At 45.7% G+C, this 25,643-nt stretch overlaps 1 protein-coding gene across 1 annotated transcript in view; it reads right to left on the reverse strand.

Annotated features, from left to right (window-relative positions):
• LOC310780483 (neurocan core protein-like) overlaps positions 1–25,643 on the reverse strand; it is a gene marked incomplete at its 5' end in the record, with an annotated part of 50,342 nt that overhangs the window by 20,478 nt on the left and 4,221 nt on the right. The window contains 8 exons of the mRNA XM_083641061.1: positions 2,572–2,685; positions 3,197–3,310; positions 4,724–6,314; positions 6,796–6,953; positions 9,739–10,515; positions 20,719–21,012; positions 22,042–22,169; positions 23,549–23,723. Of these exons, the coding sequence (XP_083497187.1) occupies positions 2,572–2,685; positions 3,197–3,310; positions 4,724–6,314; positions 6,796–6,953; positions 9,739–10,515; positions 20,719–21,012; positions 22,042–22,169; positions 23,549–23,723 (3,351 nt within the window). The remainder of the gene's footprint in view (positions 1–2,571; positions 2,686–3,196; positions 3,311–4,723; positions 6,315–6,795; positions 6,954–9,738; positions 10,516–20,718; positions 21,013–22,041; positions 22,170–23,548; positions 23,724–25,643) is intronic.

The following is a 25,643-nucleotide window of genomic DNA, read 5'->3' on the forward strand; positions in this document are numbered from 1 at the left end:
AATTTTCAACGTTTTGGTCGGAGTGAAATGTTTATTGGTCTCTCCTGTTTCTAAATAGTAGCTGAACTTTTGGTTTGACGAAGTAAAACTATTTGTATAAGCATTTTAGCGAAATGTCCATGGGAAAATAAATGGCGGGTGAAAATCTTTGGTACAGTGTTGAAGCAGGAAGTGACGTTCCACTTTGGCTCTCTATACTACACATGTTGTCCCCCACCAGAGATGTCGTTCCACCCTTGGGTCAGACAGTGATTCCTGCTTTTTACCACTGAATCTCCATATTGTCAATGGCGCCCCCTGGCAGCACAAAGTCACCGTTACAGTGTGAATAACGAAACTAACAGACGGAGACTGATCCATAGCCCTGTCCTTTGGTAGGGGACAAATAGAGGGACAAAGTCATGCCCACTTCCGGGTTAGGCATACGACCCAAGGGATTTCGTCTTTCGTTTTTCCATCCAACAAACACAAAACATAGTAACGAAGGCAGTGAGGCACCGCATTAATGTTCTACCTGCTGATCTTATTTTTGGTTGTCCCATAAAATATGATTCTTATGGCAAAATATGTAATATTGCGTAAAAAGCACATTTGGAACACAAAACATGTATTAGGCTCTGATGGAGACCTATAAAGCTTGCCCCACTTTTTGATTCATTGATTTGATTCGTTCATGTTTGCTCTCATGCCCTAAAGGATAAGTTCACCCAAAAATGAAAATTCAGTCATTATCAAAGTTTTTTAGTCCACAAAACAGTTTTCCAGGGAAACAGAGTACCGCATTCTCCTAAACAGTCGAAAGTGAACGGTGACCAACTTTCAAATGTAAAAAAGAAAAAGTCTCTCCATGGCTCTGTACTGCTCGTCTGGCGTAATGCAAGAAGTGTCAAAAAAGGCAGGGAGATGCCAAGTTGACTTGAAAAGATGTGATTTACAGTCTGTTTTAGCTGAACTCTTAACTGTAGCTGTGAGCTGAATAGTCCCGTTTTCACTTTCACTTTAAGCTCACGGCTATAGTGACGATTTGAGTTAAAAGCGGGGTGTAAATCACATCTTTTCAAGTCAACTTGGCATCTCGGGGCTCTGGGAGACTTGGAATACGCCAGACGAGTAGTATGGACGATTTTTTTTTCTTCTACCGAGGGGGGGGGGGGGGGGGGGGAGGGGTGCAATTTTGTGGACTATAAAAACGTCACCTGACCTTTCACCTGTATCGGGGGGGGGGGGGGGGGGGTAGATAAATTAATTCCTTGGTTCTGAACAAATCAAGTTACCTATAAAGAAATAATTGCATGCAGACTTCTGAATGGAAGCTGGGAGCAACTTCATTGATACAGGTAATTTGTTTAGTATCCCTGCTCATTAAAAGTGTTTTGATTCTCTTGAGGAAGTCAAGTGATGGTGCTCTCTGCTGTAAGACATGACTTCAGGGTTATGAGCTGCTGCACTGCACTATACTAATGGATGCTGGCTTAGTGTTTCCTTTGGTAAAATTCTGAATAGCTAGATTTTTTAGAATATTGTGAGAATCTTTGACAGAATATGAATCCCGAGAGTTTGCCTGTACATTTCAACCATAGACTAGTTGCTGAGTAATGGCTGAAATATTGGATATTGGGCTGGAAGGAATCTGATGTCGAGCCGACGCCCAGTCAGCTGAGACATGACTCATCAAAACCTACATGTACTTTAGTGCCTGTGCCTGTGTGTGTGTGTGTGTGTGTGTGTGTGTGTGTGTGTGTGTGTGTGTGTGTGTGTGTGTGCGTGCGCGCTGCGTGCATGCGCGCGTGTGTGTGTATCTGTGTGTGTGTGTGTGTGTGTGTGTGTGTGTGTGTGTGTGTGTGTGTGTGTGTGTATGTATGTATGTATCCATCTATCTATCTATCTATCTATCTATCTATCTAATTATCTATCTAATTATCTATCTATCTGTGTGTGTGTGTGTGTGTGTGTGTGTGTGTGTGTGTGTGTGTGTGTGTGTGTGTGTGTGTGTCTGTGTGTGTGTGTGTGTGTGTGCGTGTGTCTGTGTGTGTGTGTGTGTGTGTGTGTGTGTGTGTGTGTGTATGTATGTATGTATGTATCTATCTATCGATCTATCTAATTATCTATCTATCTCTATCTGTGTGTGTGTGTGTGTGTGTGTGTGTGTGTGTGTGTGTGTGTGTGTGTGTGAGAGAGACAGAGAGAATTGATATCTAACACATGTTGCAAAGATATCTCCTACACAAATGGTTAAGTATTTGACTGCCAAAGAATGCAGTCAATAAACGCTCACTCACAATACCCTAATTATTACTCATGAAGCAGTTGGTTTAGATCAACTCATTAATGACTAACGACTATATTTAGTATGTTAGGGAAAAGCCCCATAGATTATTTATTTCTGTTAGAGGTAGAGGTGTGCGTATATTGCAGATTTTGAGAATGTAATAGCGTCCAAACCGTGCAAGATGCAGTGACGAGTCTTATCGTCACTGACGAGTCTTATCGTCACTAACGAGTCTTATCGTCACTGACGATAAGACTCGTTAGGAGGTTGCATGCAGATGATCCAGAGATCACGTGACTGACCTTGTTCGCAGAGCTCTCCCGCATAGCTGGGCAGACAGAGGCAGGTGAAGGTGTTGACTCCATCCAGACAGGTGGCTCCGTTATAGCAAGGGTTAGACTGGCACTCGTCAACATCTGCACACAGCACACGCTTATATTACCGCCATCTTTCACTACCCAGTCAATATCCATGAAAGGGGATATGTGTGTGTGTGTGTGCGCGCGTGCGTGCGTGTGTTTACTTAAGTCGAAATTGGGGACACACACCCAATTTAACCCATTGATACCTGATACAGCATTTGCGTGTATATCCCTCATTTGTGTGTGTATCCATTTAAGACCGCAAACCGCGTCAAGCGGTTTGCGGTCTTCAAGGGATACACACACAAATGCTGCATCAGGTATCAATGGGTTAAGACCAGGTGATTGTGGTTGGGTGTTAGGTTAAGGTTAGGGTTAGGTTAAAGCTAGGGTTAGGTTAAGGTTAGGTAAGTAGTGGTTGTGTTTAGGGTTATGTTATAGGTTTAAGCAAGTAGTAGTTATGGTAAGTCTCCAGGGAATGCATGTAAGGAAATGTAAATATCCCCAAAGTGACATACTGTAAGTAAGACTGTGTGTGTGTGTGTGTGTGTGTGTGTGTGTGTACCTGTTTCACAGTACTGTCCAGTGTATCCAGGTGCACACACACAGATGCTAGCTCCTCCTCTCTTGTAACACGAGGCTCCGTGCTGACACACGCTGACTGAGCATGGCAAGAGATCTAAGGAGAGCAGGGCATCAGGGAGAGCAGGGCATCAGGCCATCAGTCCGGCTACATTTAGGAAAACGGCTTTCTGGACAATCAGCATGTTCAGTCAGAACAGCGGCTAAATGGAACTCAAGTCCCACACATACTGTATCAGGGAATGCTCAAGCTTCAGTATAGGTTTGGGTGATATGGTTGAAATCAATATTATAAGGATTGTTCTCGCTATCAATGTAATGGTTCATGTATGCAGAAATCACATTAAATAATCAAATTATTGTTCATCTCATTGAACTGAATGTTAATCTTAGGTGTGATGTGAAACAAAACAGAAATATTCAAACACTATTCCTACCATACCTAATTTTATCATTTTTTTAAGTAAAATGTGCTTGTCATCATCAATTTAGACAGCAGAAATGTGTCACGATATTAAAATATTTTCATCTCATCAGGATATGATTCCACTGAAAGATGATAAACGATAATATTGAATTATCCAAAACAACACTCAAAACAATCAATCATCTGATCACTGATCTAAAACATCGGACATTTTGCACGACACTGTTTTATATGTGATGTACTGTTTGTAAACTTTTCCTAATTGCATCGTTTTTAATTGTATTGCATAGTTTGTAACGTACTGTGTTGCTTTTTATTGTTTGTATTGCACTGTATTGTTTTTAATATCTTCCTACCCAGGGGCTGCAGAGGTAAATTGGCTATATAGCTAACTCTGGCCCAGCGGTTGTGTTGTGCATTGGCTACCGTTAAATAAACCAATAAACTCAAGTACTAAACCAAACAAATGATACAATATAAATGCAAAAAAAAAAAAAACCAAAAAACCATTACAATTCTAAGCAAACACTACAGTAGCTCATTTCACTGATTACTACATCTACAACCAGGTGGGAATACAGCCGTCAAATGAGCTGCTGACATTCACAGTGCTGGCCTCCACAGAATAACCCTGACTCTACATGTACCTCTGACATTCACAGTGCTGTCCTCCACAGAATAACCCTGACTCTACATGTACCTCTGACATTCACAGTGCTGTCCTCCACAGAATAACCCTGACTCTACATGTACCTACCTCTGACATTCACAGTGCTGGCCTCCACAGAATAACCCTGACTCTACATGTACCTCTGACATTCACAGTGCTGGCCTCCACAGAATAACCCTGACTCTACATGTACCTACCTCTGACATTCACAGTGCTGGCCTCCACAGAATAACCCTGACTCTACATGTACCTCTGACATTCACAGTGCTGGCCTCTACAGAATAACCCTGACTCTACATGTACCTCTGACATTCACAGTGCTGGCCTCCACAGAATAACCCTGACTCTACATGTACCTCTGACATTCACAGTGCTGGGCTCCACAGAATAACCCTGACTCTACATGTACCTACCTCTGACATTCACAGTGATGGCCTCCACAGAATAAGCCGTGCCAGTGCCGGTCTCTGGTTGTTCTGTGGCCAGGGGTTCAGGGGGCGCCTCCACAAGAGTAGGGGCGATCTCTCGGTCATAGTCCACAACCTTCTCCTCTGGTAGAGGGACGGAATCGGGGTCGGGGATCAGCGCCCATTCGGGGACGGAACGGGTGATGTGGCCGGACGGATGCGTGGGCGACGGAGTGGAAAGCGCCGGGCGGCCTACGTATCGTGTGGAGCTCACGGCAGACTGTGTGGTCTGGTCGTAACGTGGGGAGCTGGCGGTGTACTGTGTGGTCTGGTCGTAACTTGGGGAGCTGGCGGTGGACTGTGTGGTCTGGTCGTAACTTGGGGAGCTGGCAGTGGACTGTGTGGTCTGGTCGTAACTTGGGGAGCTGGCGGTGGACTGTGTGGTCTGGTCGTAACTTGGGGAGCTGGCGGTGGACTGTGTGGTCTGGTCCCTGTAACGTGTGGAGCTGGCGGTGGACTGTGTGGTCTGGTCCCTGTAATGTGTGGAGGTCGCGGCGGACTGTGTGGTCTGGTCCCTGTAATGCTCAGTGGGGAGTGTGGTGTGCGTTCTGCGGTAAGTAGTTACAGGTGGTTTGTGATGATCTGTGGTGACGGAGGGACTATCCTTATCGTGTGTGACAGCAAGAGCGGGGTGTTTCTGTGTGGTATACTCGTCGGTGTGTGCGCTAGGTGCCGAGGTCTGGTCCTCGGCGTGTGTGATGTAGCCTCCGACAGTCACGGCTGGTAAAACAGTAGCGGCAATCTCCGATCCGTCCCGTTCGCCGGAAGCCTCGGCCTCTCCGGACAGCTGATCTGTAGCCGATTCAATATCCGGTACAACGAGGGGCACTTCAGTGACTCCTGGGCCCAGGGGAGAGTGAGGCCGCGTTGGGTGGGTGGTAGGAAAAGAAGGGGGTCGGGCGCTGGTGAGTCTGGGCATCTCTGGCGGGTAGCCATCTTGTCCTGAAGCCTCCTCCTCTGCCGACGCCGACCCCTCATAGTCTCCTGTATCTGCCGGGGTCGTTGTCGTGGAAGAGGGTGTGTGCCGGGACTCTTCTGCGATGGATGGGATGAGAGTAGGGAGCTCAGTGCCCCCGATTTCCGTCTCGTCGGTCACCACGCCCAGCGTGTGTATGGCCGGGGTGGGCAGGGCTTCGTCGGCAGATCCCTCCTGCGCCACACCCCCCTCGTCGTCGGTGGTACGGCCCGCCGAGCCCTCCATGTCCTCATAGGGGGAGCCAGAGGGCGTCGCCGGGGTTTGGGATGAGACGGGGAGCGGAGACGCCGTGGTGGGGGTTTCCCCTGTGGAGATGCTCACGACCGTCTGGTCTTCTGGCTCCTGCGTTTTCACACCAGTGTCGGTATCTGGAACTGTGTCGATATGTGCACCTGAATCTGTGTCTGCGTCTACATCTGCGTCGGCCGGACCGGTGACTGCGATCGGCGTTTCTATGGCGCCATAATCGAAGGGAGTCGCACTCTCCTCCACTTTCCCCGCTTCCTCTTCCTCAACCTGGACAGGAGTCGCTGTCTCAAACTGATCTCCTCTGGCTTCTTCGGGCTCATCTGGCTCTAATGTCACCTGGCGGGGTCAGAAAGGTGGCTACATGAATACAGAGATAGATTATAGCTGCTGTGCAGCACTGAGTCAATAAGGAGAAGAAGAAGAAGAAGAAGAAGAAGAAGAAGAGAGAAAAACTGCAAGGTGGACTTAAGAAGTCCTGCCAGCTCAAGCATCTAAACATTTCTACTCACTCAGGACTACATTACATACATACACAATGTTTAGAACTTTAGGCGGTTGCTGTAGCGCCACCATCAGAACTATTGGCCCCGAATTCCTGTTGAGCAAGTATAGCATGGGATTGGACCTATGTGCAACTTTGGTTTATTTCCATGCATGGGAAGTTAGACTTCCTCCAAATACAACAGGCTGCCCAGCCCCTAATAAAAAGCTTGTGATGAGTTAGGATAAAAGGCAGAGCGAAGGGGAATCAGCTGTGTTCCTTCAGATCCTGACTCCGCTGCAGGAACGCTACCTCATGTTTTCCATTGATGAAGCTCAGAGTTGGGGGCATGGTGATGGGAGAAGAGTCCTGAATGGCTGCACTGGCCATCGCAGAGAGGTCCGTGATCTGGGGGAACCGAATCTGGCCCTCGATAGACGGCTGCTTCAAGATATCCAGGATGTCGTCGACTAGAGGCACAAAATAAAAAGGGAAATTCAAAGTGCTATACAGACAATCAAGCAATACTGATGAAAAGTCAATGAGAAAAACAAGAAAAGACTTGGAATTAGAACAGTGTTGCACAGGAATAACACAGGTAAATATGACACGAGCAAATTATATAGAAGGATTTAAAGGTGACACTGATTTCGCGGGTCAGATAGGAATTGATAAGCACCAAGTAACGTCACTGTGTTAAAACCATAATTACCGGCGCAAGTCTTTGGTCCACATTTAGCCATAACACAAACATTCAAACAAATGTAACTTTGAAGGGGACAAAATGAAAGAAAGAACGAAAGAAAGAACGAAAGAAAGAAAGAAAGAAAGAAAGAAAGAAAGAAAGAAAGAAAGAAAGAAAGACAAGACATGAACTTGGGTAAAAGAGTTTCACACTGTAGCCCAATATCACCTTATGTAGCCCCGCCCACTTGACCCAGTTGTGTTATGACTTCCTGTTCAAAACACCGTCTGTTTTACCTGCTCACTAGTACTGTACTGTCACAGGAAGTGTCAACACAATAGGAAGTAACTGGCTGACCCCTGTGTTGGAACATAAGGTGAATACACCTGAAACCCGACAGCAAAGCATTGCTCTATCGACATGTCAATACATGCTGTATATCAGGCTACAGTTCAGACATGCCAATACATGCTGTATATCAGGCTACAGTTCAAATGTATCATTTGCTGTTGTGTAGAATGGCGTCATCATTTTCACGTTTGACTGGTAGGCGTAGGCCTGCGAGAGATTTTCTCTGTAACTGCTTCAATAAGTAGGATCATGCTGGAGTCCATCCAACAGACTGAAGCTATAAGTTGTTTTGTTTGTTTGGTGCCTCCATTCATGCACCTTGGTGTCAATCATATTCCCCATATTCTCCTTCTCTATGATGAGAAGCAATTTCTCTTCCAGCCAGAAGATAAAGTCTCATGGCTCACGCCCAATTAACGGAATCCTAAAACCGTTCATTTCTGATGGTCCACGACCGCGGCTGGGTGCACGGTGCACATTGGGCTGCTTCAACAGTCAGGGCCCTGTGTTGCTTATGATTGGGGTCAGCCATTGCCAGCAGGGCGGCGCTGGCACAATGCAGGCTTGTGTCTCGTCATTAAGAGTTTATGGTACAGATGGAAGCTATATTGTGGGAACCGGCGTAAAACGTGCAACACTTGACACACAAACGCTAAACCCGAGGTTGGTTCTCTCTCGCAGGACAAATAAAAGAGGCGCACCGTGACCGACTTGGCAGCCGCTCTGTGAAATAGAAATGGTGAGTTCCACATAATAGCTCTTGCAAAGTCTACCCGAGCCCCTGTGTGACCCTAAACACCACACGTTGCACTATACGAACCCGGAAGGGGTTTTTTTTCATCGTAAAGAGCAGTACTTCAATTTTCTGGTTTCCTCGAAGACATGTGGAAACAGTGAGTTGTGGGCCTCATGTGGTATGCAATCCAATACAGCTTTGCCTTTCTCAATAATAAACACAGCCCCTCCAACATGGCATGACTGGGAGGGAGAGGAGGAGGAGTGTAGAGGGGCGTGTGAGGGGAGGAGTGTTAGAGGGGCGTGCTGCGCGATCACTGGACAGGTGACCTGTCAAGCACGCCCCTAAAACATAGTGTGCTTTATCGTCTATTTGACTCTAAATGGCGCCATAATTGACCAAATGAACGTCATGCTGTGTTGAAGAAGACTCAAGTGAGAAGTATAGGGTCATATGAATTAAGCTTTGCTGCTCTCCCATCTGACACAGTATGATATATATATATATATATATATATACAGATCCTTTCCAAAAAAATTGAATATCATGGAAAAGTTAGTTTTTTTCCATAATTCCTTTCAAAAAAGTAAAACTTTCATAGATTATAGATTCATTACACAGTAATGTATTTCAAGTATTTATTTGTTTAACTTTGCAGAAGTCTGGCTTCCAGCTCATAAAACCCCCCAAAACAGGGTTTTTTATATATTTTATATATATATATATATATATATTGAGATACTGACTTCATAACTTTCCACATCTGGCTCTACATGTGTGCGTTATGCGAGTGTGTATCTGTCAGCGTGCAGCTGAATGCAATGGCGATGATAACAATGAATTGGCTATTTCCTCCAACGACAACAAACGATACTAAATCATCACTGTTAATGTTTTGGGGGTATTGTTCACAACACAACACAAGACAGCACAGCAGAACAAACACAGTGTCACTCGGAAAGATAGATTGTTCTCACTGAAAGAGCTTAAAAACTCACATTTCATCTCATGTCCCAAAGCAGAGGGTGGGGGGAAAATTGTATTAGCAGATTCATAACTGGAAGATAACCATGGGAATATAAATATGGCTTTAAGTTGCGTGTGGTTCACTCTAGGACACAGCTGTCCAGCAGAATGCTGGCCTGAAATGGTCTGCGACATCTCCACAGCAAACTGGAGGATTTTTCTGCTTCACCACTACTAGTTACTACAAAAAAGTAATCTGATTACTTTAACTTGGGCATTATTCACACACACACACACACACACACACACACACACACACACACACACACACACACACACACACACACACACACACACACACAATCACAATGGTTTAAGCGATTATCCAATAGCCAATATCGTCCCCATAAATCGGCCAATAAACACAGTACACCAATCTAATTAACCCATGTGTGTCAGTGAAGATGTAGCCTACAGGACATGGGATAGCGACACTGTATTGAAATATTTTACTTACCCGTCTGATTTTGGTTGTACATATCGACGATGATAATATGGATAGGTGCCGATCCGGTCTCGTCCTCTTTATACACCACAGCAGGTTGTCCGTCCATCCCCAGCCGGGGTGCCGGGGTTTGGGTCATGCCCAGCCCAGGTGCCGATGTTGTTTGGGCCACCGCTTCTCCCTCCTCTGCCCCGCTGCTCGTGCTTCCCTCCCCGCTGCCGCTGCCCGACCCTGCCTGGCCTCCCTCCTCTCCCCCGTGGGCGATGTCTAAGTGTGTACCGGCCTGGGAGCGCGTGGTGGGTAAGGGAGGGAGCACCATGGGCGGCAGAGTGTCTCCTCTATCGGGCACCGACTCCAGCCTGGTCGAGGGGTCAAATTGGTCGACATCGTAATCGGGTGGAGCATCATCGGCCAGAGAGTCTGCTGTGGCTGCGTGGGCGGTAGGGGGGCTTTGTGTAGAACCGGGCCTCTCTGTAACTACGTGTGGTCTCGGAGTCGCTCTGCCGGTCGTGAGCTGGATCCTAGCTGCCTGCTGTGTCGCCGGCTGTTGCGTGGCTGTATGGGCGAGTCTGTCCATGGCCGTGTGTGGTCCGGGTGTCGGCGAGGGTCCTACTCGGTGTGGTCTTCCCGTTTCAGCGTGCACTCTGTCAGTGTGTGAGAGCGCTGTGACCGGTGTGGCGCGGGGTCCGTCGGTGGTGATGTCAGGTCTGTATGCAATCGCACCCACCGCTGGCCCGGTGGTAGTCGGCACCGGTGGCCCGGTAGTAATCGGCTCTGGTGTTGGCTTGGCTGCAGGAAAGGAGAAGAGAGAAGAAGGGAGGGTTAGGGTTAGGTGTTTTAGACATGCCCCACTATCACACCCATCAAGTTATGAGGTGTAAAACAGGGATAGGTGAAATGTATGAAGAAAACAGACCAGTCATGTAGATATCAGTTACAGTTGAAGTTCATACACCCTAACCCTTCCACAGGTACACCTCCAATTATCTCAAGTGATGTCAATTAGCCAGAAGCTTCTCAGAAGCTTCTAAAGCCATGGCATCATTTTCTGGAATGTTCCAAGCTCTATATATTATATATAATATATTATATATTATAAAGGCACAGTCAACTTAGTGTATGTAAACGTCTGACAAAAAAGTGAAATCATCTAATGGAGAGCTTTTTCCTTTCTTTTCTCTTTATTTTCTTTCTTTTTCTTTAATGTTTTGTATCTGTATGTATGTGTACATGTTCAAAGTAAAAAAAAAAGAGCATTTCATGGTCGAACCTATATCTGTACAAGTGGAACAGAATATACTGTATGTACATATAGTATATAATGTATATTGTCATGCTCAAATAAAACATATTTGAAATAAGTGAAATCATCTGACTGATGATGTCCTAACCGACTTGCCAAACTATAGTTTAACATGAAATCTGTGGAGTTTCCAACCTAAATGTATGTAAACTTCTGACTTCGGGCGTCCCAGTGGCTCACCGCGTTAGGTGCATAGTACTGTACCAAGTAAGGCTCAGTCAGTCAGTCGTTCTCGCAGCGACCCAGGTTCGAATCCGTCCTGCGGTCGTTTGATGCATGTCCCCCCCCCCCCCCCCTCTCTCTCTCTCTCTCTCCCAACCTTGCTGTCTCTCTACACTACAGAATGTCTGTCAAATAAAGCAGAAACGACTAAAAATAATAATCGTAAAACTTCCGTCTTCAAGATACGCAGAAAAATGGTCTGCAGACTCTATGGTTATTGTGACACACGTGACTGATGCTAAAACTCTGCTACGCTATGCTTAGGAAAACAGGGCTGTGTCGGCACACAGCAGGCTATAAAAGGAAATCCAGCAACCTTGATTTTTGAAACATGAAGTCACCTGAAAAGAATAAACCCATTTCAGTCGTGGAAGGTGCGGTGCCAGTGGAGTCAGAACCATAATAATAACAGAGTTCATGCCTGACCTCTGCCAGCATGCCTTATTTATAGATCATGATGTCTGAACAACATTAAAACGGGCCGTTTTCGGGCCGGTTCCAAAAGCAACCATTTTCTCAGGCCAGACTCTCTAGGTGGTAAACACGGTAACACCAGATACGAGCACACACAGATACACATATACCATAACACACACACACACACACACACACACACACACACACACACACACACACACACACACACACACACACACACTCTCACTGAATCCTAAAGCATTTTAATTGTCTTGTCATGTTATGTCGGCTATATAATGAACAGACCTCAGCGATTTGTTGTGAAACCTCCAAAACATGTGATGTTCTGTGATGTTAGTGAAAGATGATTTATAGCCCATTCTGATGGGAAAGCATATGAGAAAAACGGGGGAAATGGGACTCCAAAACATGCATACAATGCCCCTTTGTGCAGTCCGAGCTGCTGCTGACTTCATATAGTTTGTCTCCTGGGAAAACGCAGCAGACTTTGAATGTCACTGACATAATGCTTTAATAAACGCTATGTAATTGACTCCCCTCCTCCTCCTCCCCTCCTCTCCTCCTCTCCTTCTCCCCTCCTCTCCTTCTCCCCTCCTTCTCCCCTCCTCTCCTCCTCCTCTCCTCTCCTCCTCCCCTCCTGTCCTTCTCCTCTCCTCCCCTCCCCTCCTCTCCTCCTCCTCCTCCCCTCCTCCTCTCCGGCTGTCCAGGGCTTTTAACTTTCTCTCTCTCCGGTGTTGTAGTCGAGTCCTTGAGGACTTGGGCATGCCATGCATATATTCGGACGTTTCGGAAGTTGGAGACTCAGACTCGGACTTGTTCATTGATAAAGACAGTTTTTTGTTTTGTTTTAGGTAGGTTGTTGTAACAGGCCCTACTAATTTGCCATGAGATATTGATAGCTATATTAATACCGTGACATTATTCAATTTCGTGCAAGGGTATGTGCAAGGCATGTGTGTTCCACCGACACGTGGATTCACACTCATGTTCAGTAACGCACTCAGGTAACGGGGACTTGACTCAGACTCTTCTTTGGTGACTCGGACTCGACCACTGGGGACTCGAGACTCGACTTGGACTTGAGATCTAGTGACTTGACTACAACACCGTGTCTCTCTCTCTCTGTCAATCTCTTTCCTCCGTTCTCTTCTCCTCCGTGTCGCCTCGGCGTCCATATATACCAGAGGTGTTTATTGTTGCTTGACCTCCAGACTGCCATAGGCCACTGTGGGGGGACTAGCGCATGTGTAGCGGGGGGAGCGCGGCCCCCGGGTCGGGTTGGGGGGCCGGCGCGGTGCGACCCCGCCCACGTATGATGTCATGTGTTTGGCGAGTCGCCGCAATCTGGCGGGGCTGGGGTCTGTCCTCATACTGTCACTTACTGTACATTAAGGCGCTGTTGCAGCGCTGCCACCTTACTGAGAGCTTGGCTAAACACATGACACCGCTGACACGTTCCAAAAGGACCTATACGTTGCCAGACATACATCGGCCTGCACTCACATCATCTGCTAAGCATCACGCCCATACAGTCTGCTGCTGCTCTGTTGCATTCTTACTTCATACTTACCAGGGTTCCCACTTTCCAGGCCCAATTCGCTCAAATTCAAGGAGCCGACACGACATAGTGTGAGACACGGATCAAGGTTAAAGTCGAGCTGAACCCAAAAATGACTTATTTTCTTTTAGTTTAAATACCTGGGTATGCAGTGCACCTATTTAATAATGTATGCAAAAAAAAATCACAAAAATCAAATTTCTTTAGTTTTTCACACTTTTTCACATGAAAAGTTCATTTTTCAAGATTTCATTGATAACAGTAATTTACAGTTTGCTGACGTCACTTAGTAGTACTATCAAATTTCTACCCCATTTCAACCAATCATATCACGACATGCAGCTGTCAATCAAATCTTAATTTCAGGATAGTTTTCTCTTCCAAATGAAGTAGAAAATGGCGCCTAGTGCCTGTCATCTGGCAGAAATCCTATCCCATAAACTAACTACTAACTTGGCAAATTGTATGAAACATGAACAAAAAACAATAACTATAATCTCTAAGAATGCAAAGAAATGTAACTGGCTCATTAAAAGGCGCATTCCAGGAATATTGTATTTACAGAAATAGCGTAAATGGCGCGCGCTTGAGAGCGTGGTTGTCAGGGGTCGCCCGTCGGAGATTCCAGGCAGGTGGGCAGCACCCATGCATCAGATTGTCCGCTCGCTCCGCACGAAGCAGGTGGCTGCCTGGTACTCCGCGGATCCCACTCGTGTGGCACAACACGCTGAATCCCACTCGATTTGGGGGTGGAACACGCCGTGATTGACCAATGCCAAAGCCAGTCGACAGAATTGTCAAATCAAATCATCAACACGTATATGGTCCGTCTCTCAATTTGTTTTCAGTCTCCGACGCTCGTGCTAGTGCATTCCGTTCCGGTTCACCTCGACTTTAAGTGCTGTTGCAACACTGAGAATTTTTGAGACATAGCAGGCTTTACAGACAATTAAAGAGAGAGGCTTGAATGTGTGAACACCTCTCAATTAGAACTTCAAGTTGTATTCTTGCACAAAATATATAAATTCAAGCACTTTGAATGACCCGTGTCTTTTTTCCAAAACTGTCAATGTCTTGATTTTTCTCTCTTAAATTCACAAGCTTTCGATGATTTCAAGGACCTGTGAGAAGCCTGCTGCTTGCAGTCACATCATGTGTTAAAGGAGCACTCCAAAAATGTTCAATGTTGATTTATTTTGCACATAATCTCACACATATCCCAAAAGTGTAAACCGTGTCTGCACAGTGTGTAAGTAGACACACACACACGAGGTAAACTCAGTCTGCACAATGTGTAAGTAGACACACACACACACGAGGTAAACTCTGTCTGCACAGTGTGTAAGTAGACACACACACACTAGGTAAACTCAATCTGCACAGTGTGTAAGTAGACACACACGAGGTAAACTCTGTCTGCAGACTGAGTTTACCTCGTGTGTGTCTACTTACACACTGTGCAGACTGAGTTTACCTCGTGTGTGTCTACTTACACACTGTGCAGACTGAGTTTACCTCGTGTGTGTCTACTTACACACTGTGCAGACTGAGTTTACCTCGTGTGTGTCTACTTACACACTGTGCAGACTGAGTTTACCTCGTGTGTGTCTACTTACACACTGTGCAGACTGAGTTTACCTCGTGTGTGTGTCTACTTACACATTGTGCAGACTGAGTTTACCTCGTGTGTGTCTACTTACACACTGTGCAGATTGAGTTTACCTCGTGTGTGTGTCTACTTACACATTGTGCAGACTGAGTTTACCTCGTGTGTGTCTACTTACACACTGTGCAGACTGAGTTTACCTCGTGTGTGTGTCTACTTACACATTGTGCAGACTGAGTTTACCTTGTGTGTGTGTCTACTTACACACTGTGCAGACTGAGTTTACCTCGTGTGTGTGTCTACTTACACACTGTGCAGACTGAGTTTACCTCGTGTGTGTCTACTTACACACTGTGCAGATTGAGTTTACCTCGTGCGTGTGTCAAATGTTCTTGAGCTCTTTCTAATGATAATAGCACTTAGGGGAGACGCAGATCTCCCCCTCCCTCTGTCTGTCTGTGGGCAGGGTCCAGCTGTGATGCATTAGGGACCTGTCCTGGTTCTCCAGTATCTGTGTTAGAGAGCATGACTTGGGTTTTCCCCTCATAAAAAACATGGCCCACCATAAACAGTGGGAGTTGATTCTTCTCCTGTTTGGGTTTGGGTTCTATTTGCTTTTTCGGTGGAACGCCACACTCGTGCCCCTCTGTTGCCATTCCCTGTCTGCTCGGCTGCTTTCTGGATCAGGGCAGACGGTCTTCTGCTCCGGTCTGCTCCGCTGCTTTTGGATCAGGACAGATGGTCTTCGGCGGTGTTTGTGCTACAGCACACCTCAGCAATTTATGGGGGGTGAAGTGGAGTTTTCTTATGACCTCACTGGTGAAATGTGTCAGCGATGTTGACCCCTGGAGAGTCTGCCTGAGCGCTGCATAAAGGCGTGACGGTGACCTAAATCAGCGGCGATGCTGAGTGCAGAGAGGAAGGGAGGAGACCATTGTGTCTGTGTAGATACCAGATAGAAAGCGCACTGCGCAGATAACTATCTGATACAATAGGCCTACAGTAGGGTTGGGCGATATATCGGTATTATATCGATATAATCATGATGTGAGACTAGATATCGTCTTAGATTTTGGATATCGTAATATGGTGATATGGCATAAGTGTTGCGTTTTCCTGGTTTTAAAGGCTGCGTTACAGTAAAGTGATGTCGTTTTCTGAACTTACCAAACTGCCCTAACTGTTAGATGATTTGCCTTTAGCCACTTAGTCATTATATCCACATTACTGATGATAATCTATTTTAAAAAAATCTTGTTGTATAAATATTTTGTGAAAGCACCAATAGTCATGCCTACAATATTGTCGAAATATCAATATCGAGGTATTTGGTCAAAAATATTGTCTATGCCATAGACCAGTGATTCCCAAACTGAGTGGGCCGTGGAGGTACTGCAGGTGAGTGGTCTGCCAACACTCCCGATTTTCGCGGGTACTCAAATGGCTGTAGCAGGGTCATTTTTAAAGCTACAGTGGAGATCCTGTTATCAGAAGAATCTAGAAGACCGAACGCATCCATTGGTACCAAGGATAATATGGTTGGGTTATTGTCGGGAAGGGGGCTAAATAACGCTCCAAATGTTAAATTTGGGCTACGGAAAACTATTTCAAAGGGATCCCTTGACCTCTCAGCTCAATTTATCTGAATGAAAATTGGTTCAATGGGTACGACAAGTCTCCCCTTTACAGATAAGGTAGCATTTTTCACAGCCTAGCATTAATAGCTTGTGGATTGATTTCTTGTTGTTGCTCATCACATTTTGTCTCAACAGATATGTTATGCATGCAAATACTTCTGATGAGTAAGGGGGGAGGAAATGCACCAGCAGTGGCTGTTAACTGGCACAGACTCACTTATGTAGTATGCGGAGCGCAGCGATTCAACGTAATATTTGAGTCTGGGGAGAGACTACTTCCGCAATGGCTTCACAAACGGAGCAACGAGCGAGCCCCTTGTTTTGGCCACATCAGCCACCATACAGCACACAGCCATACAGCACAGCCACAGCCTGCCTCTCTCTGGTCCCTCCAGGCTGCAGCATTTTGACAACCAACAGTGGGAAGTAAAAATAGGGTCATAGTTCACACAAGCTTTGAGTTATTTGAGTCGTAACTCAAATAGCTGGAGAGAAACTGCATTAAAGGGCCCATACACGTCTCCCTGTTTAAACTGTATTAAACCACCCAGCCACACCTCCCTGTCCAAACTGTATTAAACCACCCAGCCACGCCTCCCTGTCCAAACTGTATTAAACCACCCAGCCACACCTCCCTGTCCAAACTGTATTAAACCACCCAGCCACGCCTCCCTGTTTAAACTGTATTAAACCACCCAGCCACACCTCCCTGTCCAAACTGTATTAAACCACCCAGCCACGCTTCCCTGTTTAAACTGTATTAAACCACCCAGCCACACCTCCCTGTTTAAACTGTATTAAACCACCCAGCCACGCCTCCCTGTTTAAACTGTATTAAACCACCCAGCCACGCCTCCCTGTCCAAACTGTATTAAACTGCCCAGCCACGCCTCCCTGTCCAAACTGTATTAAACCACCCAGCCACGCCTCCCTGTCCAAACTGTATTAAACCACCCAGCCACACCTCCCTGTCCAAACTGTATTAAACCACCCAGCCACGCCTCCCTGTCCAAACTGTATTAAACTGCCCAGCCACACCTCCCTGTCCAAACTGTATTAAACCACCCAGCCACGCCTCCCTGTCCAAACTGTATTAAACTGCCCAGCCACGCCTCCCTGTCCAAACTGTATTAAACCACCCAGCCACGCCTCCCTGTCCAAACTGTATTAAACCACCCAGCCACACCTCCCTGTCCAAACTGTATTAAACCACCCAGCCACGCCTCCCTGTCCAAACTGTATTAAACCACCCAGCCACGCCTCCCTGTTTAAACTGTATTAAACCACCCAGCCACGCCTCCCTGTCCAAACTGTATTAAACTGCCCAGCCACACCTCCCTGTTTAAACTGTGTTAAACCACCCAGCCACACCTCCCTGTCCAAACTGTATTAAACCACCCAGCCACGCCTCTCTGTCCAAACTGTATTAAACCACCCAGCCATGCCTCCCTGTCCAAACTGTATTAAACCACCCAGCCACGCCTCCCTGTTTAAACTGTGTTAAACCACCCAGCCACGCCTCCCTGTCCAAACTGTATTAAACCACCCAGCCACGCCTCCCTGTCCAAACTGTATTAAACCACCCAGCCACCCCTCCCTGTCCAAACTGTATTAAACCACCCAGCCACGCCTCCCTGTTTAAACTGTATTAAACCACCCAGCCACGCCTCCCTGTCCAAACTGTATTAAACCACCCAGCCACGCCTCCCTGTCCAAACTGTATTAAACCACCCAGCCACGCCTCCCTGTTTAAACTGTATTAAACCACCCAGCCACGCCTCCCTGTCCAAACTGTATTAAACCACCCAGCCACACCTCCCTGTTTAAACTGTATTAAACCACCCAGCCACGCCTCCCTGTTTAAACTGTATTAAACCACCCAGCCACACCTCCCTGTCCAAACTGTATTAAACCACCCAGCCACACCTCCCTGTCCAAACTGTATTAAACCACCCAGCCACACCTCCCTGTCCAAACTGTATTAAACCACCCAGCCACACCTCCCTGTCCAAACTGTATTAAACCACCCAGCCACGCCTCCCTGTTTAAACTGTATTAAACTGCCCAGCCACGCCTCCCTGTTTAAACTGTATTAAACCACCCAGCCACACCTCCCTGTCCAAACTGTATTAAACCACCCAGCCACGCCTCCCTGTCCAAACTGTATTAAACCACCCAGCCACGCCTCCCTGTTTAAACTGTATTAAACCACCCAGCCACGCCTCCCTGTCCAAACTGTATTAAACTGCCCAGCCACGCCTCCCTGTCCAAACTGTATTAAACCACCCAGCCACGCCTCCCTGTCCAAACTGTATTAAACCACCCAGCCACGCCTCCCTGTCCAAACTGTATTAAACCACCCAGCCACGCCTCCCTGTCCAAACTGTATTAAACCACCCAGCCACGCCTCCCTGTCCAAACTGTATTAAACCACCCAGCCACGCCTCCCTGTCCAAACTGTATTAAACCACCCAGCCACGCCTCCCTGTCCAAACTGTATTAAACCACCCAGCCACGCCTCCCTGTCCAAACTGTATTAAACCACCCAGCCACGCCTCCCTGTCCAAACTGTATTAAACCACCCAGCCACGCCTCCCTGTCCAAACTGTATTAAACCACCCAGCCACGCCTCCCTGTCCAAACTGTATTAAACCACCCAGCCACGCCTCCCTGTCCAAACTGTATTAAACCACCCAGCCACGCCTCCCTGTCCAAACTGTATTAAACCACCCAGCCACACCTCCCTGTCCAAACTGTATTAAACCACCCAGCCACGCCTCCCTGTCCAAACTGTATTAAACTGCCCAGCCACGCCTCCCTATTTAAACTGTATTAAACCACCCAGCCACGCCTTCCTGTCCAAACTGTATTAAACTGCCCAGCCACATCTGCCTGTCCAACCTGCAGTCAAATGCAATGGTGGGGGGAGGTAGAGGGCAAATAAGGAGAGGAAAGCAGAGGAAAGTAGGAAGGTAAAAGTGGAGAAGAAATAAAGGTGGAAAATAGCGCCCTACTCTCTAGCAGCTGCCATTTTGAAATCTCAAGGTGGGAAACTCTACCAGGTAGACTGCCATTTATTAGCGTTACTTCAACACATGATTCAGGACAGAAGATAGACAGTAAACAGATAGGCAGGTAAATAAATCAATAACTAGCAAAAACTCTGGAACAACAACCACAACGACTGCTTGAAGTTAGCAGGGAAGTTAGTTGGCTGGCTTACTAGCTAGTAAGTGGGGAATGTTCTTCTGTGAAATAATAAATGTTAGTATGATGTGTAATGTGTATCTTAGGAACAGTAGGACAGAGCTGGGCTAGGTAGACTTTCACATGGCAAGTGTTAAAAACGGCCACCATGTTTCAAAGTAGCCTATTGGCGCTACCTGTCACGGCACTAAGTATTGGCTATAGAGTGATCCGACTAATATCTGTGGATTCTCAGCTTTCATTTGACACAAGTGAAAATTGGCACACCAATCAAACATTCTCCAACAAACACATATTATGTTTGTTTGTGTGGTGCCATGGCAACAAACACATATTATGTTTGTTTGTGTGGTGCCATGGCAACAAACACAGATGTTTGTTTGTGTGGTGCCATGGCAACAAACACAGATGTTTGTTTGTGTGGTGCCATGGCAACAAACACATATTATGTTTGTTTGTGTGGTGCCATGGCAACAAACACATATTATGTTTGTTTGTGTGGTGCCATGGCAACAAACACATATTATGTTTGTTTGTGTGGTGCCATGGCAACAAACACAGATGTTTGTTTGTGTGGTGCCATGGCAACAAACACATATTATGTTTGTTTGTGTGGTGCCATGGCAACAAACACAGATGTTTGTTTGTGTGGTGCCATGGCAACAAACACATATTATGTTTGTTTGTGTGGTGCCATGGCAACAAACACATATTATGTTTGTTTGTGTGGTGCCATGGCAACAAACACATATTATGTTTGTTTGTGTGGTGCCATGGCCGTCTGTCCTTGTTTGGAGATGTTTAGTCATTCGACATGTTTAATCCTTGCTTGTCTGTGTTTAGCCCATGGCTCACCAGTCAAACATTATCCACCAACTGCCAACCAGAATGGTGGCAGTTGTTAGAGAATGTGTAATTGGTGTGCGATGGCCTTTATAACTAGTGCAAACAAACAAAAATCCAACTGTTACAAGACCACCGTGTGGACCACCTTACATGACCACCGTGTGGACCACCTTACCCTTGAAGCAGTAAGCTCCGTGCTGGTCCGTAGGGGCGGGGTAGCCGGTTTGGTTCGCGTAGCGGTAGAGCGTGCGGACCCCCAGCTGGCCTCCTCCACACTGGGGCTTAGACACGGCGATGGGGTAGCGGACGCTCCCGTCGGACATCCAGCCGTAGTCACAGCGGTTCAGGCCCGCCCTCCAGGCCGCGAACAGCTGACCCGGGGACGCCAGCGACATGTCGTGCTTCTCGCACTCCCGTCTCGCCTGCCGCAGGGTGAGCTTGTAGCGTATGGGAGGGTAGAAGACCTCACCTGCAGGGAGGAGGAGACAGACATACTGTACATGATACATCAAAATATCCCTTAAACATGGCAACAATATCCATTTTCACAAGTCATTATAGCATGAAAGCTGAAATATGGATTACAATTCCTAATGTGTAGCGGTTACGAACGGGGGTTGTATCCCGGGGCAGGGGCGGGGGGTGGTAAACGCATGTAAACATGTTATAGTGATCACGGTTATAGTGATTAACTGCTTATATTGATCAAAAAGCTTAGCTTGGTCCCGAAATTCCGAATCATTCCCATACACATGACATGCTGTTTAAATAATCCGCTTATAATGATTAATATTATAAGCTTTGTCACACCTGGAGAAAACACAATGGAGAAAAGGTTTAAAACTACAGTAATTGTATTATTTTCTTGACTTACAAACGGACAACAAAAATGAGCCAACGAGATACAGCAGTGACATTGTTGCATGTCTGTCTGTGCATGGAGAAAGAGATTGCGGCGTCTCTGTCTACGTCTATGCGAAGCCGCTGTGTTTTACAACAGCTGGAGGCCCATAGTAACAGTAGGCTAACTTACTATAATGGATTTCTAAAGTCAATAACATTGAGTAAATAGCAAAGCTGTCCTTTCATTACTTTATATGTACTGTACTCATGTCATAAATACACAAATGACAATTAGATGGTAATGTGCATGAGAAATAAAGAAAATAAAAATGAAAACCCAAACACTATAAGGAGTCCTCTGTAATAAATAATAATAATAATAATAATAATAATAATAATAATAATAATAATAATAATAGTAATAATAATAAAATATAATTATATACAGGGATATGATTGGGTTTCAGTTGTTCTAGTCTCATACTAGTCTCGTAGGTGACTGAAGTTTATTTATCCACCTTTTTTGATAACGGAATGAGAGAGTTGCCGCAGACAGTAAACGTTTACCCACTTTGTTCCTTTTTCCTTTACCACTACAGCCCTGGTTACAAAGCAGTTGTTCATGCACAATAAAAGTGTTACAATGTTCATTTACCGTGCAGCCTGTCTACATAGCAGTACACGTCGTATTTTTCTGTCAGGTTGCGCAGGCCGTATGTCCTCACTCCTGGCCTTCCCTTCAAATCGCCTTGGCAACCAGGACGGGGATCTGTGATTGGGTATCTACAAACAAATGAGCGTATTATTATAAATGTACTGAATTGCAAAATCTACCAATGTGTTCTCACAAGCACACTTTACAGCAGTGAAGTGACCTTTTCCATATCAACGACTGGTGACATACAGTAGTACACAGACACAGACCTTATTACACAAGTTTAGATGTTGAAGAACAGACTCAGTTTAAGATCACTAAATACTTATCAACTAAGCTTGTTCAGGGCAAACCAAGCTTGTTCACCAACTTTCAGGGTGATTCTCTCTGAATGTTGCTTTTAGGAGTACCAACATTCAAATAAGCAGATCTTCTTCAACTATTTTCAGATCTCAATATATGACACATCATTTGAAAGCTTACAATCTGCACTCTCATAATCTGTAAAAGAAAACTGAAAAATGACTTTGGCCTGCTTGTTACCCCAAAACACCAGTCCCTGTATGCATACGCACAAACATGCATAATGCATAAACCAGAGATGGGGACTTGGACTTGAGACTTGGACTTGAGTCGCACTTAAGTCACACACACAGTGACTTGAGACTTGACTTGAGACTCGTCCTCAAAGACTTGAGACTTGAAGGTATAGGACTTGTGAACAATCCCTATTTTTCTTTATTTTATTTTTTATTTCTTTGGCGCGTTAACATAAAGGACATGTCTAATCATCTAATGTCTAATCATTGCTGCTACTGTATTCTAATAGATAAGGAGTGAGGATAATACAGTACATGCTTTGAATTCCTTAGTTTTAGCTATGCAGTGTTCTAAGCAGACCGGATGACATGCAGCAGATGATAGAACGCTCATCCATAAGAGACTTGAGATTTGACTTGGACTTGCCCCTCAAAGACCTGAGACTTGCCCCTCAAAGACCTGAGACTTGACTTGGACTTGCCCCTCAAAGACCTGAGACTTGACTTGGACTTGCCCCTCAAAGACTTGAGACTTGACTTGGACTTGCCCCTCAAAGACCTGAGACTTGACTTGGACTTGCCCCTCAAAGACTTGAGACTTGACTTGGACTTGCCCCTCAAAGACCTGAGACTTGACTTGGACTTGCCCCTCAAAGACCTGAGACTTGACTTGGACTTGCCCCTCAAAGACCTGAGACTTGACTTGGACTTGCCCCTCAAAGACTTGAGACTTGACTTGGACTTGCCCCTCAAAGACCTGAGACTTGACTTGGACTTGCCCCTCAAAGACTTGAGACTTGACTTGGACTTGCCCCTCAAAGACCTGAGACTTGACTTGGACTTGCCCCTCAAAGACCTGAGACTTGACTTGGACTTGCCCCTCAAAGACCTGAGACTTGACGTGGACTTGCAAAAAATGACTTGTGAGCATCTCTGGCATAAACACACAGGCACACAGAAACACAAACCCGACTGTCTGGTCAGCGAGCCATCCCGCGTCACACTGGTCAAAGCCGTCCTCATAGGCGGAGGTCAGTTGTTCAGGTGTAGCGACGGTGGCGTCCACAGCCTGGCAGGCGTCCATAGCTGCTGGGAAGTCCAGACTGTAGCGGCTGCTGCTGGCCCGGTAGTGGAACACCACACCTGGGAAAGGACCACAAACAATCAGTGAAGGTAAAATACATCAGATCTGCTATCTCACCATAAGAACGTCTTCATCCAGGCAGTCACACTGGAGATCTCCAACTCAATGGAGAGAGATGAGAGGTGCAGAATTGTACAGTACGAAACATTAGATGGAGGGACTCCAACTCAGGATTTCGAGTCATGAATTTAATTGCTTGATGACTGGATGCATGAAGAGAAGACTTGAGACTCGACTTAGGTTCTGGCGACTTGAGACTTGTACTCTGACTTGTACTTTGATGACTTGAAAAGCTTTCTAAAGTCTCGACTTGAGATCGTATGTTTGTGTAAAAGACTTAGACTGAAAGTGATGAGATTTGTTGCAGCAGACGACTGAATTGAAAGTGAATTTAAAGACTGAATTTGTATGGAATGGTTGAATTTATTGACGTTGAAACTGATTGTAGAAATCAAACTCATGATGCTCTCACCAAGTTTTTACCCTATTAAACATTGCATTGAAAAGTCTGGGGTATTTAGTTTTCTTTAAGACATTACATTGATACTGGACTCTTGATGTGTGCTGATGTGATTTGGTATTCTACATTTAGACTTGGCACTTGACTTGAGACTGAGTTGGGACTGGAGCAAAGTTGACTTGGTCACACCTCTCAGAACAGTCCCTTAAAGTCCCTGGAAACCAAAATCCACAAAAACGTTCTAACTATTAAATTTAGGGTCTTATGTGAGTATTTGTGTGCCTCAGAAGGTATGTTGACATTATTTCAACCCTAAACCCAAAAATCGACACTTTTCTACAAGGTCTGGATTTCCATTTCCTCATTGAAGAGAGCGGTGCGCGCGGTGCTAAAATGCATGATCTTATCACGTCATAAGATTTAATCGAATCACACACACGCATGCACGCACGCGCGCACACACACACTGACACACACACAGTAGCGCTGTTCACTCGCAGCGCAGAGATCTCTTCCTCTCTGTCAGTAGGCTATGCACCGAGCAACGCGCGAACACACACACACACACACACACACACACACACACACACACACACACACACACACTCCATCTCTCTTTCCTTCTCTCTCTCTCTCCTTCTCTCTCCGTTAACGGAGAGAGGTCTCCTCCGAGCAGGTCTCCTCCTCCTCCGAGAGAGAGAGAGAGAGAGAGGAGACCTGCTGCAGACGGGACACGCCCACACAGTCCGCGGGAGAAAATACACTCTAAAATCTAATTGATTCTCATGACTTTTGCCATGACTGTCAAACCTAAATTTATATACTTTGCGACGTTCATCATCGTTCAAATTTGGCTGGTGGCTTATTAACATAGGTTCCTGTGATGTGATGAACTCAAAATGCTAAATAATAAAAAAATATTTCTGGTTTCCAGGGACTTTAAGTCCCTCCAGAGTAAAAAAAAAAAACGGGCAGAAAAAATAATCACGGACCCGCCTCCCCTCTGGTAGACCCTACAGCACACATGGGCAAAATGTGGCCCGCGATGGAATTGCAATTTTTTTTTTTTTTTTTTTTTACACACACTGCACCTGAACGCAACATGCAAGATACCCGCTGAATAAGTGTCCAAATGTTCATGTCATGTTCTGGCCAATACTCCACTTTTGTTATAGCATTTCAGTCTGGAATATGGAATCTTTCAATAATCTTTATGACTAAAGGCTACATTGAAGTAGAAATTTAAATAACTCAAATAACTCATTGGTTTTGGATTTATTTAGCTTCAAGACTGCATTTTTGTTCGTGTGACCCTCAACACAGGCTTTGATCATCCCGGGCCACTTACTGATGCTTATGCTTAAATTAACCCACTCATATTCTGATTTATTTCAAGAAAAACATTTCAGCTAGTGGAAATTCTAATTGGCTGGTAACTTTAAAATCTAGCAGCCATATT

The sequence above is a fragment of the Poromitra crassiceps genome (genome assembly GCF_964638095.1).
Source record: "Poromitra crassiceps genome assembly, chromosome: 8".
Lineage (NCBI taxonomy): Eukaryota > Metazoa > Chordata > Actinopteri > Beryciformes > Melamphaidae > Poromitra > Poromitra crassiceps.